The 23097-nt window shown below is 44.0% G+C and overlaps 1 protein-coding gene across 1 annotated transcript in view; it reads left to right on the top strand.

Moving 5' to 3' along the window:
* Nucleotides 1-23097, top strand: part of SLC6A17 (solute carrier family 6 member 17) — a 30380-nt gene that overhangs the window by 1942 nt on the left and 5341 nt on the right. The window contains exons 3-11 of the mRNA XM_075615374.1: nucleotides 11880-12272; nucleotides 14263-14420; nucleotides 14546-14672; nucleotides 15252-15433; nucleotides 17361-17471; nucleotides 17573-17814; nucleotides 18408-18600; nucleotides 20103-20295; nucleotides 20950-21110. Coding sequence (XP_075471489.1) covers nucleotides 11990-12272; nucleotides 14263-14420; nucleotides 14546-14672; nucleotides 15252-15433; nucleotides 17361-17471; nucleotides 17573-17814; nucleotides 18408-18600; nucleotides 20103-20295; nucleotides 20950-21110 — 1650 coding nt within the window. The 5' untranslated portion in view covers nucleotides 11880-11989. The remainder of the gene's footprint in view (nucleotides 1-11879; nucleotides 12273-14262; nucleotides 14421-14545; nucleotides 14673-15251; nucleotides 15434-17360; nucleotides 17472-17572; nucleotides 17815-18407; nucleotides 18601-20102; nucleotides 20296-20949; nucleotides 21111-23097) is intronic.

The raw sequence follows: 23097 nt of genomic DNA, 5'->3' as shown, positions 1-23097 counted from the left end.
AGTCTTCAAGCCCCCCAACAGCTCCAGTTTTCAGGGGTATCCAAGCTTCAGCACAGGTGGCCCAATCAGTAACCGGTTCAGCACCGGTGGCTCAATCCGACACTCAGTCTTTGACTGAGCCTCTGATTGAATTAACTGTGCTGAAGCTGGTTTATCCTGAAAACCTGACCTGTTGAGGGCTGCAGGACTGGAGTTGAGCAGCCACGTTCTACCATAAACACATTCCAGCCCGGAAGACTCCTTACTACTCACTGACTCATGGTAGAGTACGTCTTAGTGAATATGTTCTTACGTTTCTGTAATGTGGTTTTGTACCTTCTGTGGGCAATAAAGCAATCACCAATGTGTTGCTTGCTAACTAATGTAGGGTTGTATTCAGTTTATTTTACATGATATGTACAACTCAGATAATGAAAGGCTTGGTGAACATGGTATTTGTAATTAGTAGCATGTCAGAGGTTCAAGGTGGAAAGCATTGAATCCGTGTGCCATACGTGGTTGGAGAAAAGGCCTGAATGAAATACTGTACAATATTACGGGTCACCCAGTCATAACTCCCTTGGGCGGAGCTTATGGTCCCAGCTACGGTGACGCGGCGGCATGATGTCATCCATCGCCGTTGTAATCGCGATTTCTGCTTACAATGTAGGAGACAAGAGACGGCGACCGGGGGGGGGGGGGTCATGGCGTGGCTGTGAGCGGTTTGCCCTCATTGGCTAAACCACTCAAGTGTCGCTGACGTCACGCGGCGGTCGCCGGACAAAATCAATTTCCATTGAGTTCAGCGATTTTGGTCGCTGTGTCACGCTGTCACGGTCGCGCCCACTATAGGCGCACGCGACGGATTAAATCAACGTTGCGATGCGATGTGCCGTCACCGGGACTATAAGCGCGGCCTTACTATGCAGAGCCAATAAATGAATGGAAGGTTTCAAGTCAGCATCTATTCCAAAATGTGCTATTTCCAAATGAATAGCACACATGAAAGCCTCTCATCTGTCAGTAGGTATATGCCATATTAGTTACAGAAGCGACTCATATTATGTGTGGGGTGCACTTATTTTAACAATCTAATGTTTCCATCATCTTACCCGTCAGTTGAATTATTTTGCATGCTGGAATAAAATCTAAATATCGTTAATAATAATAAAAGAAAGCAAGACAGGGATTCCAGGGCATGTAATAATGATTTTAATGGTGTATGCGGACTCATAAAGAGTCCATTTCAAAATGCGTACGCCACAAATGTACCATATAGTGCAGGGGCAGCCAATTCCAGTCCTCAAGGGCCACCAACAGGCCAGGTATTAGGGGTATCCCTGCTTCAGCACAGGTGGCTCAATCAGTGACTCAGCCAACGACTGATTGAGCCACCTGTGCTGAAGCAGGGATATCCTGAAAACCAGACTTGCTGGTGGCCCTTGAGGACTGGTGCTGCCCGCCCCTGATATCTGTTACACTATATGTGTCGACATCTCAGCAATTTACGTTCTTGTGGTTGTGCATCTATAGCAATTTTGGTGTAATTAAAAGCCAGTTTCTCAGTTACACAGGGTCCATGCCAGCTCGGGCTGTCCAGCTCCCTGACACACAAGCAGTGAAGAAATAAATAGGCAAAATACTCTTAAGAAGCAAATCGTTGAAATGTAGATTTTGATTTCAGCCACATTCACACATTCCAAATGACTCTTGAAGCAACAACTTTCAGGGGTGGCCAACTCAGTCTAATGACTGAGCCACCTGTGCTGAAGCAGGGATATCCTGAAAACCTGACCTGTTGGTGGCCTTTGAGGACTGGAGCTGCCCACCCTTGTTTTATATGACTCCGGGACGCCCTGATTGCAGAGATATTACATTCTTAACTGTTGCCGGTACGTACAAGGAAAACCAAAGACGTCTGTGAGGTCACCCAGTCAAAAGCCACAATGTCATCGCACAATGACATCACAGCTTTCTATTGGGCGCCAGAGGGAGGCTGACCCCAATGGTCAGATAGTTTCTCCCATGCAAGAATTCACACCGGGGAATTTAAAAATGAAATATCTTGGGAACCGGGAGGTCCCAGTGGTTTGGAGTGGGGCGTATATACAGTGGTGTGAAAAAGTACATCCTCTTTGAATTCTATGGTTTTACATATCAGGACATTATAACAATCATCTGTTCCTTAGCAGGTCTTAAAATTAGGTAAATACAACCTCAGATGAACAACGCATGACATATTACACCGTGTCAGGATTTATTTAACAAAAATAAAGCCAACATGGAGAAGCCATGTGTGAAAAACTAAGTACACCTTATGATTCAATAGCTTGTAGAACCACCTTTAGCAGCAATAACGTGAAGTAATCGTTTTCTGTATGACTTTATCAGTCTCTCACATCGTTGTTGAGGAATTTTGGCCCACTCTTCTTTACAACGTTGCTTCAGTTCATTGAGGTTTGCGGGCATTTGTTTATGCACAGCTCTCTTAAGGTCCAGCCACAGCATTTCAATCGGGTTGAGGTCTGGACTTTGACTGGGCCATTGCAACACCTTGATTCTTTTTCAGCCATTCTGTTGTAGATTTGCTGGTGTGCTTGGGATCATTGTCCTGTTGCATGACCCAATTTCGGCCAAGCTTTAGCTGTCGGACAGATGGCCTTACATTTGACTCTAGAATACTTTGGTATACAGAGGAGTTCATGGTCGACTCAATGACTGCAAGGTCCCTAGGTCCTGTGGCTGCAAAACAAGCCCAAATCATCACCCCTCCACCACCGTGCTTGACAGTTGGTATGAGGTGTTTGTGCTGATACAGTACGTGGCGCTGTGCATTATGGCCAAACATCTCCACTTTGGTCTCGTCTGTCCAAAGGACATTGTTCCAGAAGTCTTGTGGTTTGTTCAGATGCATCTTTGCAAACCTAAACCGTGCTGCCATGTTCTTTTTAGAGGGAAGAAGCTTTCTCCTGGCAACCCTTCCAAACAAACCATACTTATTCAGTGTTTTTCTAATTGTACTGTCATGAATTTTAACATTTAACATGCTAACTGAGGCCTGTAGAGTCTGAGATGTAACTCTTGGGTATTTTGCAATTCCTCTGAGCATTGCACGGTCTGACCTTGGGGTGAATTTGCTGGGATGTCCACTCCTGGGAAGATTGGCAACTGTCTTGAATGTTTTCCACTTTTGAATAATCTTTCTCACTGTAGAATGATGGACATTAAATTGTTTGGAAATGGCCTTATAACCCTTCCCAGATTGATGGGCAGCAACAATTGCTTCTCTAAAATCATTGCAGACGTCTTTCCTCCTTGTCATTGTGTTAACACACACTTGAATGCTCCACACCAGCAAACTGCTAAAACTTCGGCTTTTATAGAGGTGGTCACACTTGCCGATGATCAATTAATCAAGGGCATTTGATTAGCAGCACCTGTCTGCTACTTGGCATCTTAATTCCTATGGAAGCAGTAAGGGTGTACTTAGTTTTTCACACATGGCTTTTCCATTTTGGCTTTATTTTTGTTAAATAAATCATGACACGGTGTAATATGTCATGTGTTGTTGTTCATCTGAGGTTGTATTTACCTCATTTTAAGACCTTCTAAGGAACAGATGATTGTTATTATGTCCTGATATGTAAAACCATGGAATTCAAAGAGGGTGTACTTTCTTTTTCACACAACTGTATATATATATATATATATATATATATATATATATATATATATATATATATATATATATACAATCAAAGGCTCCTTACCAGGCAGACCAGAGAATCCAGGGAATCCAAAGCAGGCACAGCAAGGAAGAGACAGCACACTTGTTAGCAAAAAGAATTGTATTAGTGAAGCAGGCACAAAACACCAACGTTTCGGTCCTAAAAAAAGGACCTTTATCAAGGGAGTGCTTGTTTTTAGGACCGAAACGTTGGTGTTTTGTGCCTGCTTCACTAATACAATTCTTTTTGCTAACAAGTGTGCTGTCTCTTCCTTGCTGTGCCTGCTTTGGATTCCCTGGATTCTCTGGTCTGCCTGGTAAGGAGCCTTTGATTGTATTCATTCATATGGGACTAAGCACCTGTCCTCATCTGTATTTGTGTGCCATCTGCTCTGTTACCTATATATATATATATATATAAATAGACACCACCTTGAGAAAGGTCCCACTGGAGGGACCGAAACGTCGTTTTTTTGTGTCTCCTATCAAATATAGAAAATGTATGATCAACTTACCTGCGTGCTGTCCCTTGATGTCGTTTTGCAACCGGTATCGTGTGGTATATATATATATAATGAGCAGCCCAGATTGATCCTTAAACACCTGAATTGAAGACACTTTAGGCGGTTGATACATCACCCAACCAGTGTCTTAAAAGAGCAGACCAAGCGTGGGGTGTAAGAAAACAAAAATAGGTTTGAAGCAGGAGGTCTCCGGGGCTGAACCGCGTTGATTTTAGCTTCAGGGATACTGTGATACCTCGGAAGGGGGTGCTGGTAGGAGCTCCAGCCAGGTCAGCTGGGGATACTCGTAATGGCGGCTTTAAATGTCCCGCGTCACATGGGCCAATAGGAATCCATGATGTCATCCAGTGCGGCTTCCTTTGGGCCTGTGTGACCGGGACATTTAAACTGAAGAGATATACTAGCACCCACTATGGATGTAAGTATCGGAGAAAGCAGGGTGGTGTCACCGGAGCTGAAGTTAATGCAGGTAAGCTCCGGAGACCCCCTACTCATAACTATTATCAAAAATGATAATAAAAAGCCGCGCTTGGGCTGCTGCATTAATAATAACAATATAATATATTTTTTTATACAAGCCTGTGTTCCAAGGAACTTACATTGTTTGGTGCCTAAGGCAAGGGCGCTCAATTCCTGTCCTCAAGACCCCCCAACTGGTCAGCTTGTCAGGATATCCCAGCTTCAGCATAGGTGGCTCAATCAGAGGCTCAGTCAAAGACTGAGCCTCTGATTTAGCCACCTGTGCTGAAGCAGGGACTGATTGAGCCACCGGTGCTTAAGCAGGGATAGCCTGAAAGCCTTACCTGTTGGGGGGGGGCTTGAGGACTGGAGTCGCGCACCCCTATCCTAAGGCACAGACAGAAAGTTGGTGCTAGTGCCCAAGGTCATAGGTAGCTGCCAGTGGGATTCGATCGCACAAGACTAGCCCCATTATCCGAAAAACCCCAAAGTGACTCTGCATGGGAACTGCAGCACACAGATTTACAGAATAGAGGCCACACTATCTAATTTTAGACCCTAATTTAAACAATTATAGCACTTGCCAAAGCTCAGATTCAGATTGCCAGCTCTGTAGCTGTCCTGTGTGTATTTGGTTTGACGAAATTTCTATGCACTCAATTCTTTAAGATACAAAGAGGAAATTCTGACACAATTCTGGGAATATTTATTTATTTTTTATTTATTTATAAAATGTGTTACCAGGAAGTAATACATTGAGTTACCTCTTGTTTTCAAGTATGTCCTGGGCACAGAGTTAAGATGACAGACAATACATTGTTACAAATACAGTTACATAAGTGAATAGGGTATACATTATATACAATACATTGCATGCACAGATAATATATATTATAGGCGTATGTAACAGTTACAGACCAGATTAAAATGTGAGACCGCTTTAGTTTTGAAAGCACTTAAACTGGTGGCGGCTGCGAGAGTCTCCGGTAGACTGTTCCAGCTTTGGGGTGCACGGTAAGAGGAGGAGCGCCCGGATACTTTGCTGCACCTTGGGACCACGTGCCAAATGAATGGTTTCTAGAGAGAAGGTTCCAATGTAGACATCTGGCAAAATAAGATTATTCCTCTTTAGCATGGCATGTACGAACGACATGGGTCATACCCAGCGGTGGATTTGAAGATCCGCCGCCCCTTAGCGTTGGCGGCCGCCTCCCTCATTCTCCTTCAGAATCACAGCGTCAAATGATGTCGCGGATGTCGCCAACGTGATGTCGCATGGCGGCACGTTGCCATGGTAACGTGACGCCGTGACGTCATTTGATGCCGCGTTGTCATGGCAACAAAAGGCCTTGTGATGTCCGCAGCGTCGTTTGACACTGCGATTCAGCAGGAGGAGGGCGGCAGCAAGAAGGCGGCTGCCACAGCCAAGTGCCTTCCCATTACGCCAGATTGACCCGAGAGCGCGGAAAATGTATTTGGGGGCAGACATTTTTGCCTAGTGGGAAATCCGTTATTGGCCATCCCTTAAGGTTGGAGGAAAGCAGATTTCACCAGCAACAAAGGAAAGGTTTCTTTACAGTAAGGGCAGTTACAGTGTGGGATTCATTACCCATGGAGACTGTGATGGCAGATACAATAGATTTGTTCAAAACGAGTTTGGACATCTTTTTAGAAAGGAAAGGTATCCAGGGATATACCAAATAAGTAAACATGGGAAGAATGTTGATCCAGGGAGTAATCCGATTGCCAATATTTGAAGTCAGGGAGGAATTTATTTTTCCCTTTACAGGCCGTCCTCGGTTATCCAACAGAATCTGTTCTGGAAGTAGCGTTGGATGGTGAAACCGTTGTAAAGCGAGTCCCATGTTAATCAGTGGTGCTGAGCGTTGGATAACGCATTCAGGCATCGGAAAACGGCCCATAGGGTCGCATTGTAAAGCGTTGGATATGCCATTCGTTGTAAAGTGAAACGTTGGACAGCGAGTACTACCTGTATAAGATATGATTAGATGATATGTCACTGGGCTTTTTTGTTTGCCGTCCTCTGGATCAATATACTGTAAATACGGAAATAGGATAGAGTATCTGTCGTCTAAATTTAGCATAGGTTGAACTTAATGGACGTGTGTCTTTTTTCAACATCATTTACTATGTAACTATGTACAGTATCCATACCGCAATCACTATGGCCCCTTGCATGTAGACCTAGTAGTCAACATCATTATTTGATTTATAAATCCGTTTAAGAACAAATTATGGTTTTCTCTACACCTTTGAATGTATACAGTATATTACAAGATTTATTACAAGATTTAATGAAAACAAAGAAAAACCTAAAGAATTATGCTGAAAAACTCTCACAGACAACCAGGTTATGCTCAAAGTATCACAAGTTAATTTATTTGCACACAATATAAAACCAATTAAACCCTACACAGTATACAAAATGTGTCACACAAAATATAAGTAACGTGTGTGTGGAGACCGTTCCTCATCAGGGGAATCCCATAGGACCCCTCAGGATCACTGTGACGGCATACGGGGGTCCCAAAATGCATTGAATGTGCACAAGAATGCATATAAACAGGACAGCATTTAAGACAGTCGCACAGTAAACATATCTAACTTCTAAACACGAGGAATCAGCAGATATATAATATACACCATCTAGCACAAGCATGTACCTGGTGCTAAATCTAACCATGCACAAGAGGCAAGATGACCAGATCAGATATATAGATGGATAGATAGTCCCACACTTACAGTATAAGGGCTGTTTTATAGTGGGCGCGCTTGCTGCGCCGTGCGTGCGCGCGGGACTTATTACTGGCTGTGGTTAGTCAGCCTTTCTATAATGGTGCCGCGCGGACGGTAGTTAGTGTGGAGCCGGCCGACAGGGGGGAAGATTGGAAAAGAACGTTTTCGCGCCGCTACCGCCGCTGTTAATGTATGTATGTGTGTATGTATGTGTGTATGTGTGTATGTATGTGTGTATGTATGTGTGTATGTATGTGTGTATGTGTGTGTGTATGTATGTATGTGTGTATGTATGTATGTGTGTGTGTGTGTGTGTATGTGTGTGTGTGTGTGTGTATGTATGTATGTGTGTGTGTATGTATGTATGTGTGTATGTATGTGTGTATGTATGTGTGTATGTGTGTATGTATGTGTGTATGTATGTGTGTGTGTGTGTATGTATGTGTGTATGTGTGTGTATGTATGTGTGTATGTATGTGTGTATGTGTGTGTGTATGTATGTATGTGTGTATGTATGTATGTATGTGTGTGTGTGTGTGTGTATGTATGTGTGTGTGTGTATGTATGTATGTGTGTGTGTGTATGTATGTATGTGTGTATGTATGTATAAAATACTAAATATCTTGTTAAAATACAAGTTAATGCTGCAGCTCAGTGGCTGAACTTTGTCAGGCTATGAGGAATATGAATTGAATATGAATATGAGGCTCGGGAGCATGTGATGTGTCCAGAAGAACTGCTGTGATTTCAACAATTCTGGAATCCTTGTATACACTGCAAAATAACACAATGCTAGCAATTCATCTGAGAAAATATCCACAGGTTTAAATAAATGAATATATGGCAAGGCTACTAAAAGCTCTAAAACAGGGAGTTAAAGAAATAATGATATAATGTAGTGGACAACTGGGGTGGGCAACGAGGGAAAGTCAATGCGTGGGTGTCGTGTGGAATGTTGATAGAAGAAATCACTGAGGACAGCAACAGACTGTAAAGGAGCTCCAATGGACACCGCTACCTGGGATATATACGTGACAGAGAAACAATATGGATACCTCTGTGGATCCCTCTTGTACCACTCCTTACTTTCTGCTCGGCTGTCCTGCTGGCAGTGTTGACGTGAAGGTCCCGAAATCAGCTGCGCCTCCTCACATCAACAGCGTGGAGCTTCCGAGTGCCGGAAGTGCGTCAGAGTACTTCCGGTCCGTCCGGTAAACGCTCCCCTCCTTCGTGAGATCCACAGGGGAGGAACTAATGAACGCCAACTCCCATATAGCGTGCCCTCTGGTCCTCAGTGCGTCTTACCAATTGTGGGGCAATACAAAAGTGAAAAAGGATTGGAAATAGACCGCCATGTCCCCACTATCCCCCTTGAGAAAGGGCTCTTAGAGCCTGAAACGAGTAGGTGTTTGTTTTTGTATTTTGTTTGTCCTTTTTCTCAATTTTATGTAGTTTAAATAAACGTTTTTAAGCCTTTCTACCTGGTGAGCTGTTGGTGCTTTTTTGGACATGGCGGTCTATTTCCAATCCTTTTTCACTTTTAAATAAATGAATACATGTTTACCCCCCCCCCAAAATATTTATTACAATACAGTATTCATTTTCTAGAATTTAACAACACAAAACACGTATAATGTAATAACATCCACATATATACATATACCAACATACAATACATCCCAAATAGTTAAAGGTACAATACAGATGGATATTTAATTTTCTGATCCGATTGCTATGGAGAACACACACAAACACACACACACACACAAACACAGACACACCGCTAGAACCTACATCCAACTGTACACACACATACACACACACACACACACACATATATACACATATACAAACACACAGACCACTGCAAACCTGTCGTTCCCGGCAGCTCGGACCACCATACACACAAAAAGTGTGCGTCACGTGCACGCGCGTGCGCATGTGCGAACGCACCTACTAAAGAACAAGCCTAAGACTGGACATACAATCAACATTGCCCAGTGTTAAATAGACACCAGATTATTTAAGACAGGGAGATGATGTCATGGATTCCTATTGGCCCACGTGATACAGGACATTTAAGGCCGCCATTACAAGAACCCTGGCAAAGCCTGCTTGGGGCTGCTACCAGCACCCCCTTCCAACGTTTCGGTCCTCGTAGAGGGACCTTCCTAAGGGCACTGCCACTACGAGGACGGCACTGCCCTGAGGAAGGTCCCTCTACGAGGACCGAAACGTTGGCGGCCCTGTGTTCACAATACACACTTTTTTGTATCATTACTGCGGTGTGCTGTCTTCTGTCATCAGGATCCCCCTTGTTACTACACGTCTATATATATATATATATATATATATATATATGTCAAAAAGAGTGCTACTGAGCGTGCCAAATGTATACAACAAAAGACTGGGGCGCCCAATGCTACATCCAATTGTCAAAACATATATGGTAATAAGTATAAAATTAAATACTTAAATAATAATATTTTCTTGGTTATTTAGTTAAACCCTTTTGCCGAAGCGTCATAAGCCTGCATACCACGTCAAGGCATAACCAAATTTGCAGGTCCTACACTACACTGTGAACCCGTCCCTTCTACCTCTGTATGAGGGGAAATAACCACAGTAGATCCTGTCCATACTGCAAAATGAGAGAACCCCCCCAAGTTACAAAGGTGGTGAGGGGTGAGCTCTTGGAGGAGGGGCCACTTATGTATCAACCTTCCGAAGTGTCTTCAATTCAGATGTTGCTGCTCATTATATATATATGTTAAATCCACTCGCCCGGGGCGTGCAAATGTATAGGTTTGTCGAACACTGTATATATATATATATATATATATATATATATATATATATATATATATATATATATATAAACCATAATACTGAGTTAAGTTATGGTGAGTAAAAAAAGTGACAAAAACCCTCCACAGGAAAGCATATATATATATACAGTGTTCGACAAACCTATACATTTGCACGCCCCGGGCGAGTGGATTTAACATCGTGGCGAGCTCCTATTGGCCCAGGTATCACACATTTGGTACTAGGTGGCGAGTAGATTTTTTTGTTGGGCGAGTAGATTTTTTGGTGATTTGTCGACCACTGTATATATATATATATATATATATATAATATATATATAATTACCCTAGGGGTGCCCGTGAGCTGTACTACCCCACTCCAAACCACGGAGTTCTGGGGTTTGCCAGATAGTTCCTTTTTAAATTCCCCGGCGTGAATTCTTGCATGGGAGAAGCAATCTGGCCATTGGGGTCAGCCTCAGCCAGGCCACCCAATAGAAAGCTGTAGGGGGGGGGGGTCCCTGGAGCTTTAAGTGCTGCGGTTCCAGTCCAGAGGCACCCCTGATTCATATAAAACAGGGGTGCGCAACTCCAGTCCTCAAGGGCCACCAACAGGTCAGGTTTTCCGGAATTCGCTGCTTCAGCACAGGTGGCTCATATTTTGTATGACATTTTGTAGGCTGTGTAGGGGGCTTTTTCCTGTTTGTGTCTTTTTCTTTTTAATTGGTTTTATATTGTGTACAAATACATTTACCTTTGATACTTGGCGCATACCCCTGAGTGCCCTGGTTGTCTGTGGGAGTTTCTCAGCCCAATTCTTTCATTTTCCCCCTTTCTTTTCATTAGTCTTTGTTTGCTTCCCTGGGCGCATCCCATTTATTTTGATATTTTAGTTGGGTATTAGCATTTAAGGGCTTGGTGCAGAGGCATTCTCTCTCTCGCTTTTGCATATATCACAATATGGCTGAACACAAAGGTTCTTACGAACAGCAGAGTCAAAGGTGATGACCAGTAAGACTCTAAGGCGAGGGTGCTGTAGTCCAGTCCTCAAGCCCCACCAACAGGTCAGGTTTTCAAGATATCCCTGCTTCAGCACAGGTGGCTCAATCATTCTTTGCTCCAGCACAGGTGGCTCAATCAGTTCCTGCTTCAGCACAGATGGCTCAACCAATCCCTACTTCAGCACAGGTGGATTAATAAGTCCCTACTTCAGCACAGGTGGCTTAATAAGTCCCTGCTTCAGCACAGGTAGCTCAATCAGAGGCTCAGCCTTCAACTGAGCCTCTGATGGAGCCCCCTGTGCTGAAGCTGGGATATCCTGAAAACCTGACCTGGAGCACCCCTCTCCTAAGGCAGTGGTTTTCAAACCTCTCCTCGGGGCCAGACCAGGTTTGTGAGGCAGCCATCCCACATTCTACTGCTATGCAAATGAGGTGCATTCACCTGTGTGCAAATACATGGGTTATCTTTAAAACCTGGTGTGACCGGGGTGGTCCCCGCAGAGAGGTTGGAGCATATACAACAATGGTATAAATACAAGCATTAAGGATAAAAGAAGCTGGGACACAAATAGAACAAGGAAAGATGGTGAGTAGGTTTGATGGGACGCCTGTTTCTCTATTTCAGATCTCACTGCTTGGAAGTAATATAGTAAGTAGCTTCTTCTTCCTTACTGTGGAGCTGCTTGTACAGCCTCAGCTACTTGGTCTGCTCTACAGCAGGCCAAAGGTTTCCAAATGCCTAAGAACAGCAAAGTTACTCAGCGAGAACACTGCAACCAGCATGTCACGGAGTCAGTGGCGGACCTGCTGGCCAATGAAGAGCCAGTAGATCACAAGGCGAGCGCCTTAAATGTGTCCGGAGAAGAGTGCAGAGGGAAACAGGTGGAAGAGAATTCCGAGGAAGAGGACAGGCCAGCCTGGAACAGCAAGCTGCAGTATATCCTGGCACAAATCGGCTACTCTGTGGGACTTGGCAACGTCTGGCGATTTCCATATCTGTGCCAGAAAAATGGAGGAGGTACGTGGAATTTAACTTTTTTGATCTTAGCACCATTGCAATTAGACAAGGCAAAAATAAGCAGCGGGTAACTGAGGAAAGGGAGCGAGAAAGATATTTATATTTATTTGTTGTTCTGACTTCATGTGAGGTGTGAAAACTGCATCTCCGTGCCACGTATCAAGGTGTTCATGTTGCAACTGCCTTGGTGCTATCACATATGCTGTAGTGTGATGCACTATGGGAGACTAAGGGTCGTACAGTGTAGGTAGCACAGTTATACCATGTAATACCTTCACGCAGGTACAGTAGGTAAAAGGTCCCTGCTCACCTGAGTTTAAATGATGATAAAGTGAGGTCAAGTCCAGGCGCTTGGACATAACTCTAGCAACTGAATGTTTCCTGCCATGTACAAAGGTACAAAGGTAACAAAGATACGCCCTTTCCTCTGTTACTTGACTGCGAAAACTCTGACTCAGGCCGTCATTCTCTCCAGTCTCGATTACTGTAACCTCCTGCTGTCCGGCCTTCCTGCCTCTCACCTGTCTCCCCTACAATCTATCCTAAACGCTGCTGCCAGAATCACTCTACTCTTTCCTAAATCTGTCTCCGTGTCTCCCCTGCTGAATTCCCTCTCCTGGCTTCCGATCAAATCCCGCATCTCGCACTCAATTCTCCTCCTCACTCTTAAAGCTTTACACTCTTCTGCCCCTACTTTCATCTTTGCCCTAATTTCTCGCTATGCACCATCCCGACTCTTGTGTTCTGCACAAGGATGTCTTCTCTCTACCCCCTTTGTATCTAAAGCCCTCTCCCGCCTTAAACCTTTCTCACAGACTGCACCACACCTCTGGAATGCCCTTCCCCCCATTACCCGACTAGCACCCTCTCTATCCACCTTTAAGACCCACCTTAAGACACACTTGCTGAAGAAGCATATGAGTAGCACTGTGGCTAATACTATACACGATACATAAAGCTTAGCCCTCTACAGACGCACTTACCTGAACCCCCTCCTACTGTCTCTGTACGTTCTTCCCACCAATTAGATTGTAAGCTCTTCGGAGCAGGGACTACTCTTCTACAATGTTACTTTTATGTCTGAAGCACTTATTCCCATTATGTGTTATTTGTACTATTTGTTATTTATATGATTGTCATGTGTATTACTGCTGTGAAGCGCTATGTACATTAATGGCGCTATATAAATAAAGACATACAATACAATACAAAGAAGGGAGATAAGAATTACAGTGGTCAGAGGCGAGTGTACATTGACCGCTTTTTAAGAGATCTGTTACTGTATACAGTATTGGAGCATAGTGTGTTTGGGGGTGGAAATGAGTGTCAAGCGTATTGAGTGCACTCACTGGATCAATGCATCTGTTATATCCACATGTACTCAGCAAGTCCCCATTTCTTCCTTCTCATCTGTACAATATTTCCATTCCATTTCTTATTTTGATCTTCTGATTCTTATTCCCTCCCATCAGTCATTGTATATGTCTGTTGTTGCCGGTTGTTCGTTCTGTAACATGTACTTGTTATTCCCGGTTACTTTGTGTCCTTGCTTTGTGTTTCTTTATGTCACTTCATGTTGTCCTGTTCTCTCCTGCCATGTCGTTCTTATACCCCTTCTGTCAATCCTCCATGTCCCCTGCTGTCCTATCTCCATTACACCATGACCTCCTGCTGTCCATACTGTATCTGTCCTCTCTTAGTTCTACCCTCCTGTTGTCCTCTCTCTACAATACGATGTCTTCCTGCCATTCACCTCTGCTTATCTGCGTCCCCCCCCCCCCCCCCTCCGGTGAGGTTCTCCTTGCAACTTGAGATCCTTCTACTATACTCTGCATGCCTCTTTGTTGTTCCCACTTTTTATTACTAGATGTCCTCTGGCTGTCCACTGTTCCCCCGCCATATACTCCTCTTTCACTTCCAGTTCGTCACTTCCTGCCCCATCTTTCATATCCAACGTTGGTCCTCTTTGGTTTACGCTCTCTCTTCGCAGGTGCCTACATGGTCCCCTACCTGATATTACTGATTCTAATTGGCATCCCTCTCTTCTTCCTTGAACTGGCTGTGGGGCAGAGAATCCGTCGAGGTAGTATCGGAGTTTGGAACTACATCTGCCCTCGTCTGGGAGGAATTGGCTTTGCCAGCTGTCTTGTAAGCATTTCTCGCTGAATTACATTAAAACGACACATATCAAGAGAACGAGTAATCACATTTGCCGGCCAACGTTCATGGAATGATCTGAATGTCCTTGTGATTCTCTTTCCATTTTCCCACAGGTATGTTTCTTTGTTGGCCTTTACTATAATGTCATCATTGGATGGAGCATCTTTTACTTTTTTCAGTCCTTTCAGTACCCTCTACCTTGGAGTAAATGCCCAACCGTGGGAAATGGATCCGCAAGTAGTGAGTATTTTCTGCATTCAAAATAAAATGAAAAAAAAAACACACACAGGCTAGAAAAACTAATGAGCTAATTATATTCGAATCAATAATGGTTCCAAGTTCCTGCTGATGGTTATTTTTGGAGGTCAGTAAAACTTTCTATGCTCTGTATTCACTTCAAGATTAAATAAATACTGTAAATACAAATATAGGATAAGTATCTGTCGTCTAAATTTGGCATAGGTTGAACTTGATGGACATGTCTTTTTCCAACCTCATCTACTATGTAACTTTGTAACTTTGTAACTATGTAACTATGTAACTATGTAACTATGTAACTATGTACCACTTAGCTTTACCTTCATGAACTAGTTGGTCCTTACTGTTACTGTGGGGAACAAGATGCAGAAAAACTGAAATTCACTGCAAGTTGTGGTACCTTTTTTATTGAAGCAAAATGATAATTTCTCATATGAATAAATAGGTCATCACATTTTAAGAACAATTTTAACAAGCCTTTCAAAGGTGCAGAAGGACCACACCTTCAGAAAAACATAAACACTGGAATATTTGACATGTAATATTCAATATGTGTTTCAGTGGTGGAACCAGAGTGTGACAAAAGTTCAGCCACCACTTATTTCTGGTACCGGGAAACCCTGGATATCTCAGATTCTATCTCGGATGGAGGAACTCTCAACTGGAAAATGACACTTTGTTTACTGTGTGCCTGGAGCATTGTAGGATTGGTCATTATCAAAGGCATTCAATCATCAGGCAAGGTATGTGAGAAAGACAGAGATCCTTTGTAGCTTGTGATACTTTTTATTTATCTATTTATTAAATGTGTGTTACCAGGAAGTAATACATTGAGAGATACCCCTTGTTTTCAAGTATGTCCTGGGCACAGAGTTATGATGACAAATAATACATGGTTACAAATAGATAGTTACATTAAGTGAACAGGGTTATACATTATATACAAGACATTGCATGCACGGTTAGGCTGCGGTCCCAGTGACTGCTACAGCGCTGTGCGTGTAAGCACCGCCCCTCAATGGGGCTGTGCCAAGTACGCACTTTCCCGCTGAAGGTGCAGCCGCGCTGTACTGCCAGGTTTTTTAAACTCAATGAAATTGAGTTTAGAACTTGCGACGGAGGCGTGGCCACGCCCCCGCCGGCAGTTCACCCAATGAGGGCGAACCAGTTGCGTGAGGTCATGGCCACGCCCCCGCAAAACCCCCACCATGCCCTCTCCCGTCGCAATCTCCCTCTCTCCCTGAAGACTGCAGATCGCAGTTAGCGCTGTGCACGCGCCGCCTCCCCCCCCCCCCCGCCGGGCGCGCGTGCCACAGAGCTGACTGGGACCACAACCTTAGATATAATATATATTATGGGCATATGTAACAGTTACAGACCAGGTTAAAATGTGAGACAACTTTTGAAAGCGCTTAGACTGGTGGTGGCTGTGAGAGTCTCCGGTAGGTTGTTCCAATTTTGGGGGACACGGTAAGAGAAGGAGGAGCGGCCGGATACTTTACCTTGGGACCATGAACAGTCTTTTGGAGTCAGATCTCAGATGATAGGTGCTGCATGTGGTAGGGGTGAGGAGCTTGTTCAGATAGCCGGGTAGCTTGCCCAGAAAGTATTTGAAGGCAAGACAGGAAAGGTGAACTTTGTGCCTAGAATCAAGTGATGACCAATCTAGTTCTTTTAGCATGTTATCAGAACAACACCAATAATACCTAGATGTTCTTATGCATGCACTTGTCAGACTGCAAAAGGAGACTATTGATGATATGTTGTTGTACTGATATGTGGTTCAGGGGAGATGTATATTTGAAAGAAATGTGTTTGTGTATGTCACCAAATCGAAGTAATGTAGTCCCTTAATGCAGGCTTATGTATAAGGAGAAGGGGCAGCTCAGTGAGTAAAGACACTGACTGAAAACAATGACCCTGAGTTTGAATCAGGATGTCAGCTCCTAGTAACCATGGGCAAGTCACTTTATCTCCCTGTGCCTCAGTCACCAAAATTATAGATTGTAAGCTCCTGTGGGCAGGAACTGTACCTGTAACAATCCTACGTGCTACGTACCGCGCGCTATATACTGTAATTGTGACGCGCTGTAAGTCCCATTAAGAGAAAAGCGCTATATGAAATAAAGTAGTTACTATTATTATATGTATAAGAGAAGGAGAAGGACCGGCTCAGTGAGTAAAGTCACTGACAATAACTGAGATTGCTGCAGGGGAACCTGGTTCAATTCCCGGTGTTGGCTCCTTGTGACCTTGGGCAAGTCACTTTATCTCCCTGTGCCTCAGGCACCAAAAACATAGATTGTAAGCTCCACAGGGCAGGGACCTGTGCCTGCAAAATGTCTCTGTAAAGCGCTACATAAAACTAGCAGCGCTATACAAGAACATGCTATTATTATTATTATAATATATACAGTATATGTTTTCTTTTTTAAATAGCTATTACATGTACATTTTGAGGCACTACTGTATCTCTGACATTATAAAAGAAACATTAGAAATTGGCAGTTCAGTGTTATAAAGGGGAATATATGGTACAGTGCGAATGGGGTGAATGATTTATCTTCATTTTGGGAAGTGTAACTCTGGCTGTTGGGTGTTTGTAGAGAGAAGAGTGCTGGATTGGAATACTAATACCCTACAGAACATCTTTCTTGTCACCTCCCCTAGGTGATGTATTTCAGTTCTCTCTTCCCATACGTGGTTCTGATTTGCTTTCTTGTCCGCGGCTTGCTCTTACGAGGATCTATTGATGGTATTCTTCACATGTTAACTCCAAAGGTAAGGTTTCTAATTCACGCAGGTCGTCCAACGACACCAAATTGAACTGCGGACGCACTGGTTGACTTTGGTTTCCTGCTGTCCACCATCCTCCGTTCTAGGTCGAGAAGATGTTGGACCCGCAGGTGTGGAGAGAGGCAGCAACCCAGGTGTTCTTTGCACTGGGTTTGGGCTTTGGAGGAGTCATTGCGTTCTCGAGTTACAACAAGCAGGATAACAACTGCCAGTTTGATGCCGCACTGGTCTCTCTCATCAACTTCATCACCTCGGTCCTGGCCACTTTCGTCGTATTTGCTGTGCTTGGGTTTAAAGCGAACGTCATGAATGAGAAGTGTGTGGTGCTGTAAGTACAGAGGCCGTATACCACATACAAGGTGTAAGCCAGGAACGCAGTAATGCCATTGTGTTAGCAATAAGTTCACCTGTGTGTTTGTCTTGGGAGGAATTATGATATAAACGCGTACTTCTAATTCACCTAAAGGTGGGGTGGCCAGCTCCGGTCCTCAAGGACCACCAACAGGTCAGATTTCCAGGGTATCCCTGCTTCAGCACAGGTGGCTCAATCAGTGGCTCAGTCTTCGATTGAGCTACCTATGCTGAAGCAGGGATACCCTGAAAATCTGACCTGTTGATGGCCCTTGAGCACTGGGTTTGGCCCCCTCTGACTTAGAGGATGTTCCTAGAATTGTTGACATTGAGAAAGGTCAGCTGTGTGGGACCGAAACGTTGGCTGGATAAACACTCGCTATTTTGGAGCGTTCCTGTTTTTGCTTCATTCCCAGAACGGTTAAGTCAGAGGAGAGCGAGTCCCTAGCCAGGACATCATTAGTTACAATGGTCTCATAAAGCAGCACATCTTTAAATAGAGCCAGTGCTTTATTTTACGTTTCACATTGTAACCCTACCCGTTTCTTTAAAACATTTTTTATCTTCTAGCAACGCAGAGAAAATTCTCGGCTTTCTGAATGCTCATATTCTCAGCTACGATCTGATCCCACCGCACGTGAATTTCTCTCACCTGACCACGGCCGATTATTCCGAAATGTATCAGGTCATCAAGACGGTGAAGGAAGACCGCTTCCAAGACCTGCACCTGGACGCCTGCTTACTAGAGGATGAACTTAATAAGGTGTCTATGTGTTACACATCCCAACAATTAGCCGGGACAGGTCCGCAAACCCCAAATCCAACAAGGGCCCCAATACCAGTGACACATTGTGGCAGGCAAATGTTACTATAAGCCAGGGCAAATGTCTGTACTTAGAAGTCACCTTCAGGCAATCACCTTCAGCTTCTGTAACATTTTTAAAGTATCAATACTACACCCCCCCCCCACTCTTTTATTTTTTTATTTGTATATGTAAAGCATGTGACAATGTATAATTCTACATTGCTACCTAAGCTGGCATTCGTTTGGTGCCCCTGTTATAAATCTGTAGAAATCCCGATTTTGTGCCTAACTAAATGGCCGCCTTTCAGTTCCAATCAATCCTTCAGTCAGTGTAACTCAGCAGCTACAATGTATTCTTATATTACTAAGGTAACATTATCTATTGTTACAGTTTGCAGCTCAAACTGCTGGGAATATTGGCAGCAAATTATCACAAACAGGAAAGTGTTGCAAAAATCTTGCACTGCTGGGGAGGTGGCTAAACCCTGCTATAGAACTCACAGGATGCTCAGTATATTAAAACTCATTAAAAATGGCTTATGAGTTGAATTTAAAATAATGTTGTAAGTTTTATCTAATACTACAGAACTGATTTATTAAAAGAAAACATAAGATTTCACGTTTTGCTGCTTTAACTGTGAAATATACCATATCAATTACAAGTTTGATATTTTGTGTGTAAAGTGAAACAAAATGAGTATTTTTCACATTGAAATATTTATTCCCTCGCTGTCTCTCATTATCTCTTTATCCCGCCTCTTTGGTATACCCAGCACTTACACCTCATAGTTACAGCCCCCTTTCTTAAAGCAGCAAAACATGTGATATCTACATTTTTTTTAAATAAATCAGATCTATTGTATTAGATAATAGTGACTGTTTTGGTTTATTTTTTTAAATTCAACTGTGATCATCCTTTGATTTTAATAGCAGGTTTTAGCACACCTCCCCAGCAGTGCAAGATATTTGCCACCCTTTCCCCATTTGTGATCATTTGTTACCAATGTTCCCAGCAGTTTTAGTTGCAAACTGTAACAATAGATAATGTTACCTTAGTAATATCAAGATACATTGTAGCTGCTGAGTTACACTGACTGAAAAGTTGATTGTAACTGAAAGGCGGACATTATGTTAGACACACAATCAGGATTTTTACAGATTTATAACAGACGATTCCCAGCTTGGCTAAGAGTGTAGAATGACACATTGTCACATGCTTTACATAGAAAAAAAAAGGGGGATATGTAGTATCGCTGCTTAACCACCTTTGGGAGCAGAGAACCATAGGGGCCTGTATATGTCATGTGGAAGCTTGGGGGTACATGGAGAGAGGTGTTCTGTTCTGAGTAACTGTATTTTGGAAGCACCATCAATGGCATTGTGGGTCACTGCTTCTGCCAATGGGAATGCTCACACATTTAGATCCCAGTGTTTTTCTTCCCCTTCCCCACTCCCAACAGGCAGTCCAAGGAACCGGTCTGGCTTTCATCGCATTCACGGAGGCAATGACCCATTTCCCGGCCTCTCCCTTCTGGTCGGTTATGTTTTTCTTGATGCTGATTAACCTCGGGCTGGGAAGCATGATCGGCACCATGGCTGGTATTATCACACCCCTTATGGACACCTTTAAGGTCAGAAAAGAAGTTTTGACAGGTAAGTATCTCGCCCCTGTGTCCATACTGATACCCATTTCCTGGTTACGTGCTGGGACAATTTGACTGTATTCTTTATAGTAACAAAGAGGGGAGAGGGAGTAGAGCATGATATTTAGCGTATGATACTTTTTATTGGACCAACAAGCAGTTGATATGTTACAAGCTTTCCAACCTCTCAGGGTGGGTAACACCATAAAGGACCCTGAGAGGTTGGAAAGCCTGTAACAGATCAACTGCTTGCTGGTCCAATAAAATATATCATACCCCCTCCTCCCTCTCCCTCCTGTGTTACTTCATGGAAGAAAGGACAAACATGGCGACCGCCCCTTCTTTGCTCACTGTATTCTTTATGGATTCCAAACTAGTTGATCTTGGCTGCGTACGGCAGAAATGTGAATAAGTGTATAACCTTGATCATTAACCTCCCGTATGGTTTAATTAAGTTCATGTTTGGCAGGAGAAAGTCATGATCCCTCCCTGCTCTGAACTAGAGGAAAGATTAACTTTAGGAATACAATGGCTTACCACCGTAGACATCAGCCAAACAAGAATCGGAGGTCACGAGTAGCCATCCCTTTCACTCATGTCCAATGTTACTTGCTCCATGCACTTTCTTATACCATATCATGTTTCTTTCTGCTAATTATTGTAGTCGGCTGTTGCATCCTTGCATTCCTCCTGGGCTTGATCTTTGTCCAGCGTTCGGGGAATTATTTCGTCACCATGTTTGATGATTACTCTGCCACACTACCACTCACCATTGTGGTCATCCTGGAAAACATTGCAGTAGCTTGGGTTTATGGCACAAAGAAGTAAGAGACCTACCGCACCGTGTCTGTCCAACACCTCGAAACGGCGAGTTTCTCGCCATGTTTTACAGTGACATTCTCTCTTCTTTAAGTAACAAGGAAAAGGTGCAACTTTACCAAACCAAAGAATTGCGTCTTGTGCAAATCAATGTGAAATAACGTCGTGATATTACGTGTAGTCTCCAAATTGAACAAGTAAACGATGTTGCATCTAATGTAGAATCATCTGAAATACCCAAGAGCCCAGGGGCGGCCAACTCCAGTCCTTAAGGGCCACCAACAGGTCAGGTTTTAAGGATACCCCTGATTAAGCACAGGTGGCTCAATCAGTCTCTGATTCAGCACAGGTGGCTCAATCAGTGGCTCAGTCTTTGACACTGATTGAGCCACCTGTGCTGAAGCAGGGATATCCTAAAAACCTGACCGGTTGGTGGCCCTTGAGGACTGGAGTTGGCCGCCCCGGATCTATACAACAGAATCTATAATAACCCACCTGGGGCGCATGGCTTAAAATAGCAGGGACAGGACGCAGGAAAAGAAGAGAAACAGAAGTGGGATACATAGCATAGTATTTTGAGTTGACACAATTCTGGATTATAAAACTAGATTAATGCGCACACACAAGTTCGCTGTACGTGCGGCGAGTGTGGATCCCCCCACCCTGAGATCTCTCCAGGAATCTGTTCCTGTATAAAAAAATAGACAAAATAATAGACAAAAAAATAGACAAAAAAATAGACAAAAAAATAGACAAAAAAATTATGTAATGTAATTTTTTGGGGGGGATGTCTAAGTTTGACACAAATATCTCATTGTATATGACGTAGGGCCAGGGTATTCGAACGAGATATATGTGTGCACTGCTACATGTGCCAAACGACTACCTCTCAAAATAGTACACCAGGGGTGGCAAACTGGGGGGCGCAACACTTTTTTTGGGGGGGGGGGAGGAGGGGCGTTTACAGAAGCCCTGAGTGCGCGAAGCCTCTGTAACTCACTTACCTGGCTTCAGTCCACACGGCAATTTGGCGTCACTTGATGCCTGTTGCCATGGAGACACGGCGTCAAATGACGTGGCAGGTCACATGACCCCGCGGCATCATTTGACGCCGCATTAGAGGTAAAGGGGAGGGCGCGACACAGGGGGAGATCAGGCAGGGGGGGGGGGGTGCAGCGTAGGAGGTTTGCACACCCTACACCACTGTACATATTTTTGCCTATCTCTTTTTCATAGAGGAAGAGATTCCTGGAGACATGGCAGGCGGGGGATCTCCAGGGCGCTACTCACTGTCCTGGTCATACTGCAGCGAGCTTGCGAGTGCAGATTTATATCCAGAATTGTATCACTTTCGAAATACTGCCGCACGAGGCAGATGTATCTCCCTAAAGAGAGAGCGTCTGTGTCCCATGTACGGAAGTTTGTCTTGCATTTGACGCAAATTGATACCTGAAACTTTGCGCCATCCCAAACCTGGCGGATTTTTTTTTGGGGGGGGGAGCACAAATTCAAACGGAATAAAGTGTTCCGCGGAGACGCAGAGTTTCATGTCGTTCCCTCTCCCTACTGACACTCCCCTAATCTTGAGCGGACGCGCGCGGCGCAAATCTTGGAGCAAAAAACCTTGAGACATTGACGCAAAGAGAGACGAGGTGAAAATGACGCCATTTGCATCAATATTGCTTCGAATGTGCGCCGATACGTCACCAGGGCCGCTTTTAGCATCTGGCCGCCATCGGCACTTACCTTTTTCGCCGCCCTGGTCTCCTCCTCTTGCAGCGTCACAAAGCGATGCGTTTCCATGACAACAGGACGCTATGTGATGTTGCGTTGCCGCGGCAACACTGCAGGAGGTAAGAGACCTGAAGAGAGACCCCATGCTCTTCCCTGGCAATCAGTTTAATTGTTGTGGGGCAAAGAGGGGGGGCCTCTGTAAACGCAGCCCGGCCCCCCAAATAATTTTTGCTGCCTCCTGAAATTTGCCGCCCCAGGC

This window comes from Ascaphus truei, chromosome 9, assembly GCF_040206685.1.
Source record: "Ascaphus truei isolate aAscTru1 chromosome 9, aAscTru1.hap1, whole genome shotgun sequence".
Lineage (NCBI taxonomy): Eukaryota > Metazoa > Chordata > Amphibia > Anura > Ascaphidae > Ascaphus > Ascaphus truei.
This window is presented reverse-complemented; position numbering and strand designations above follow the sequence as displayed.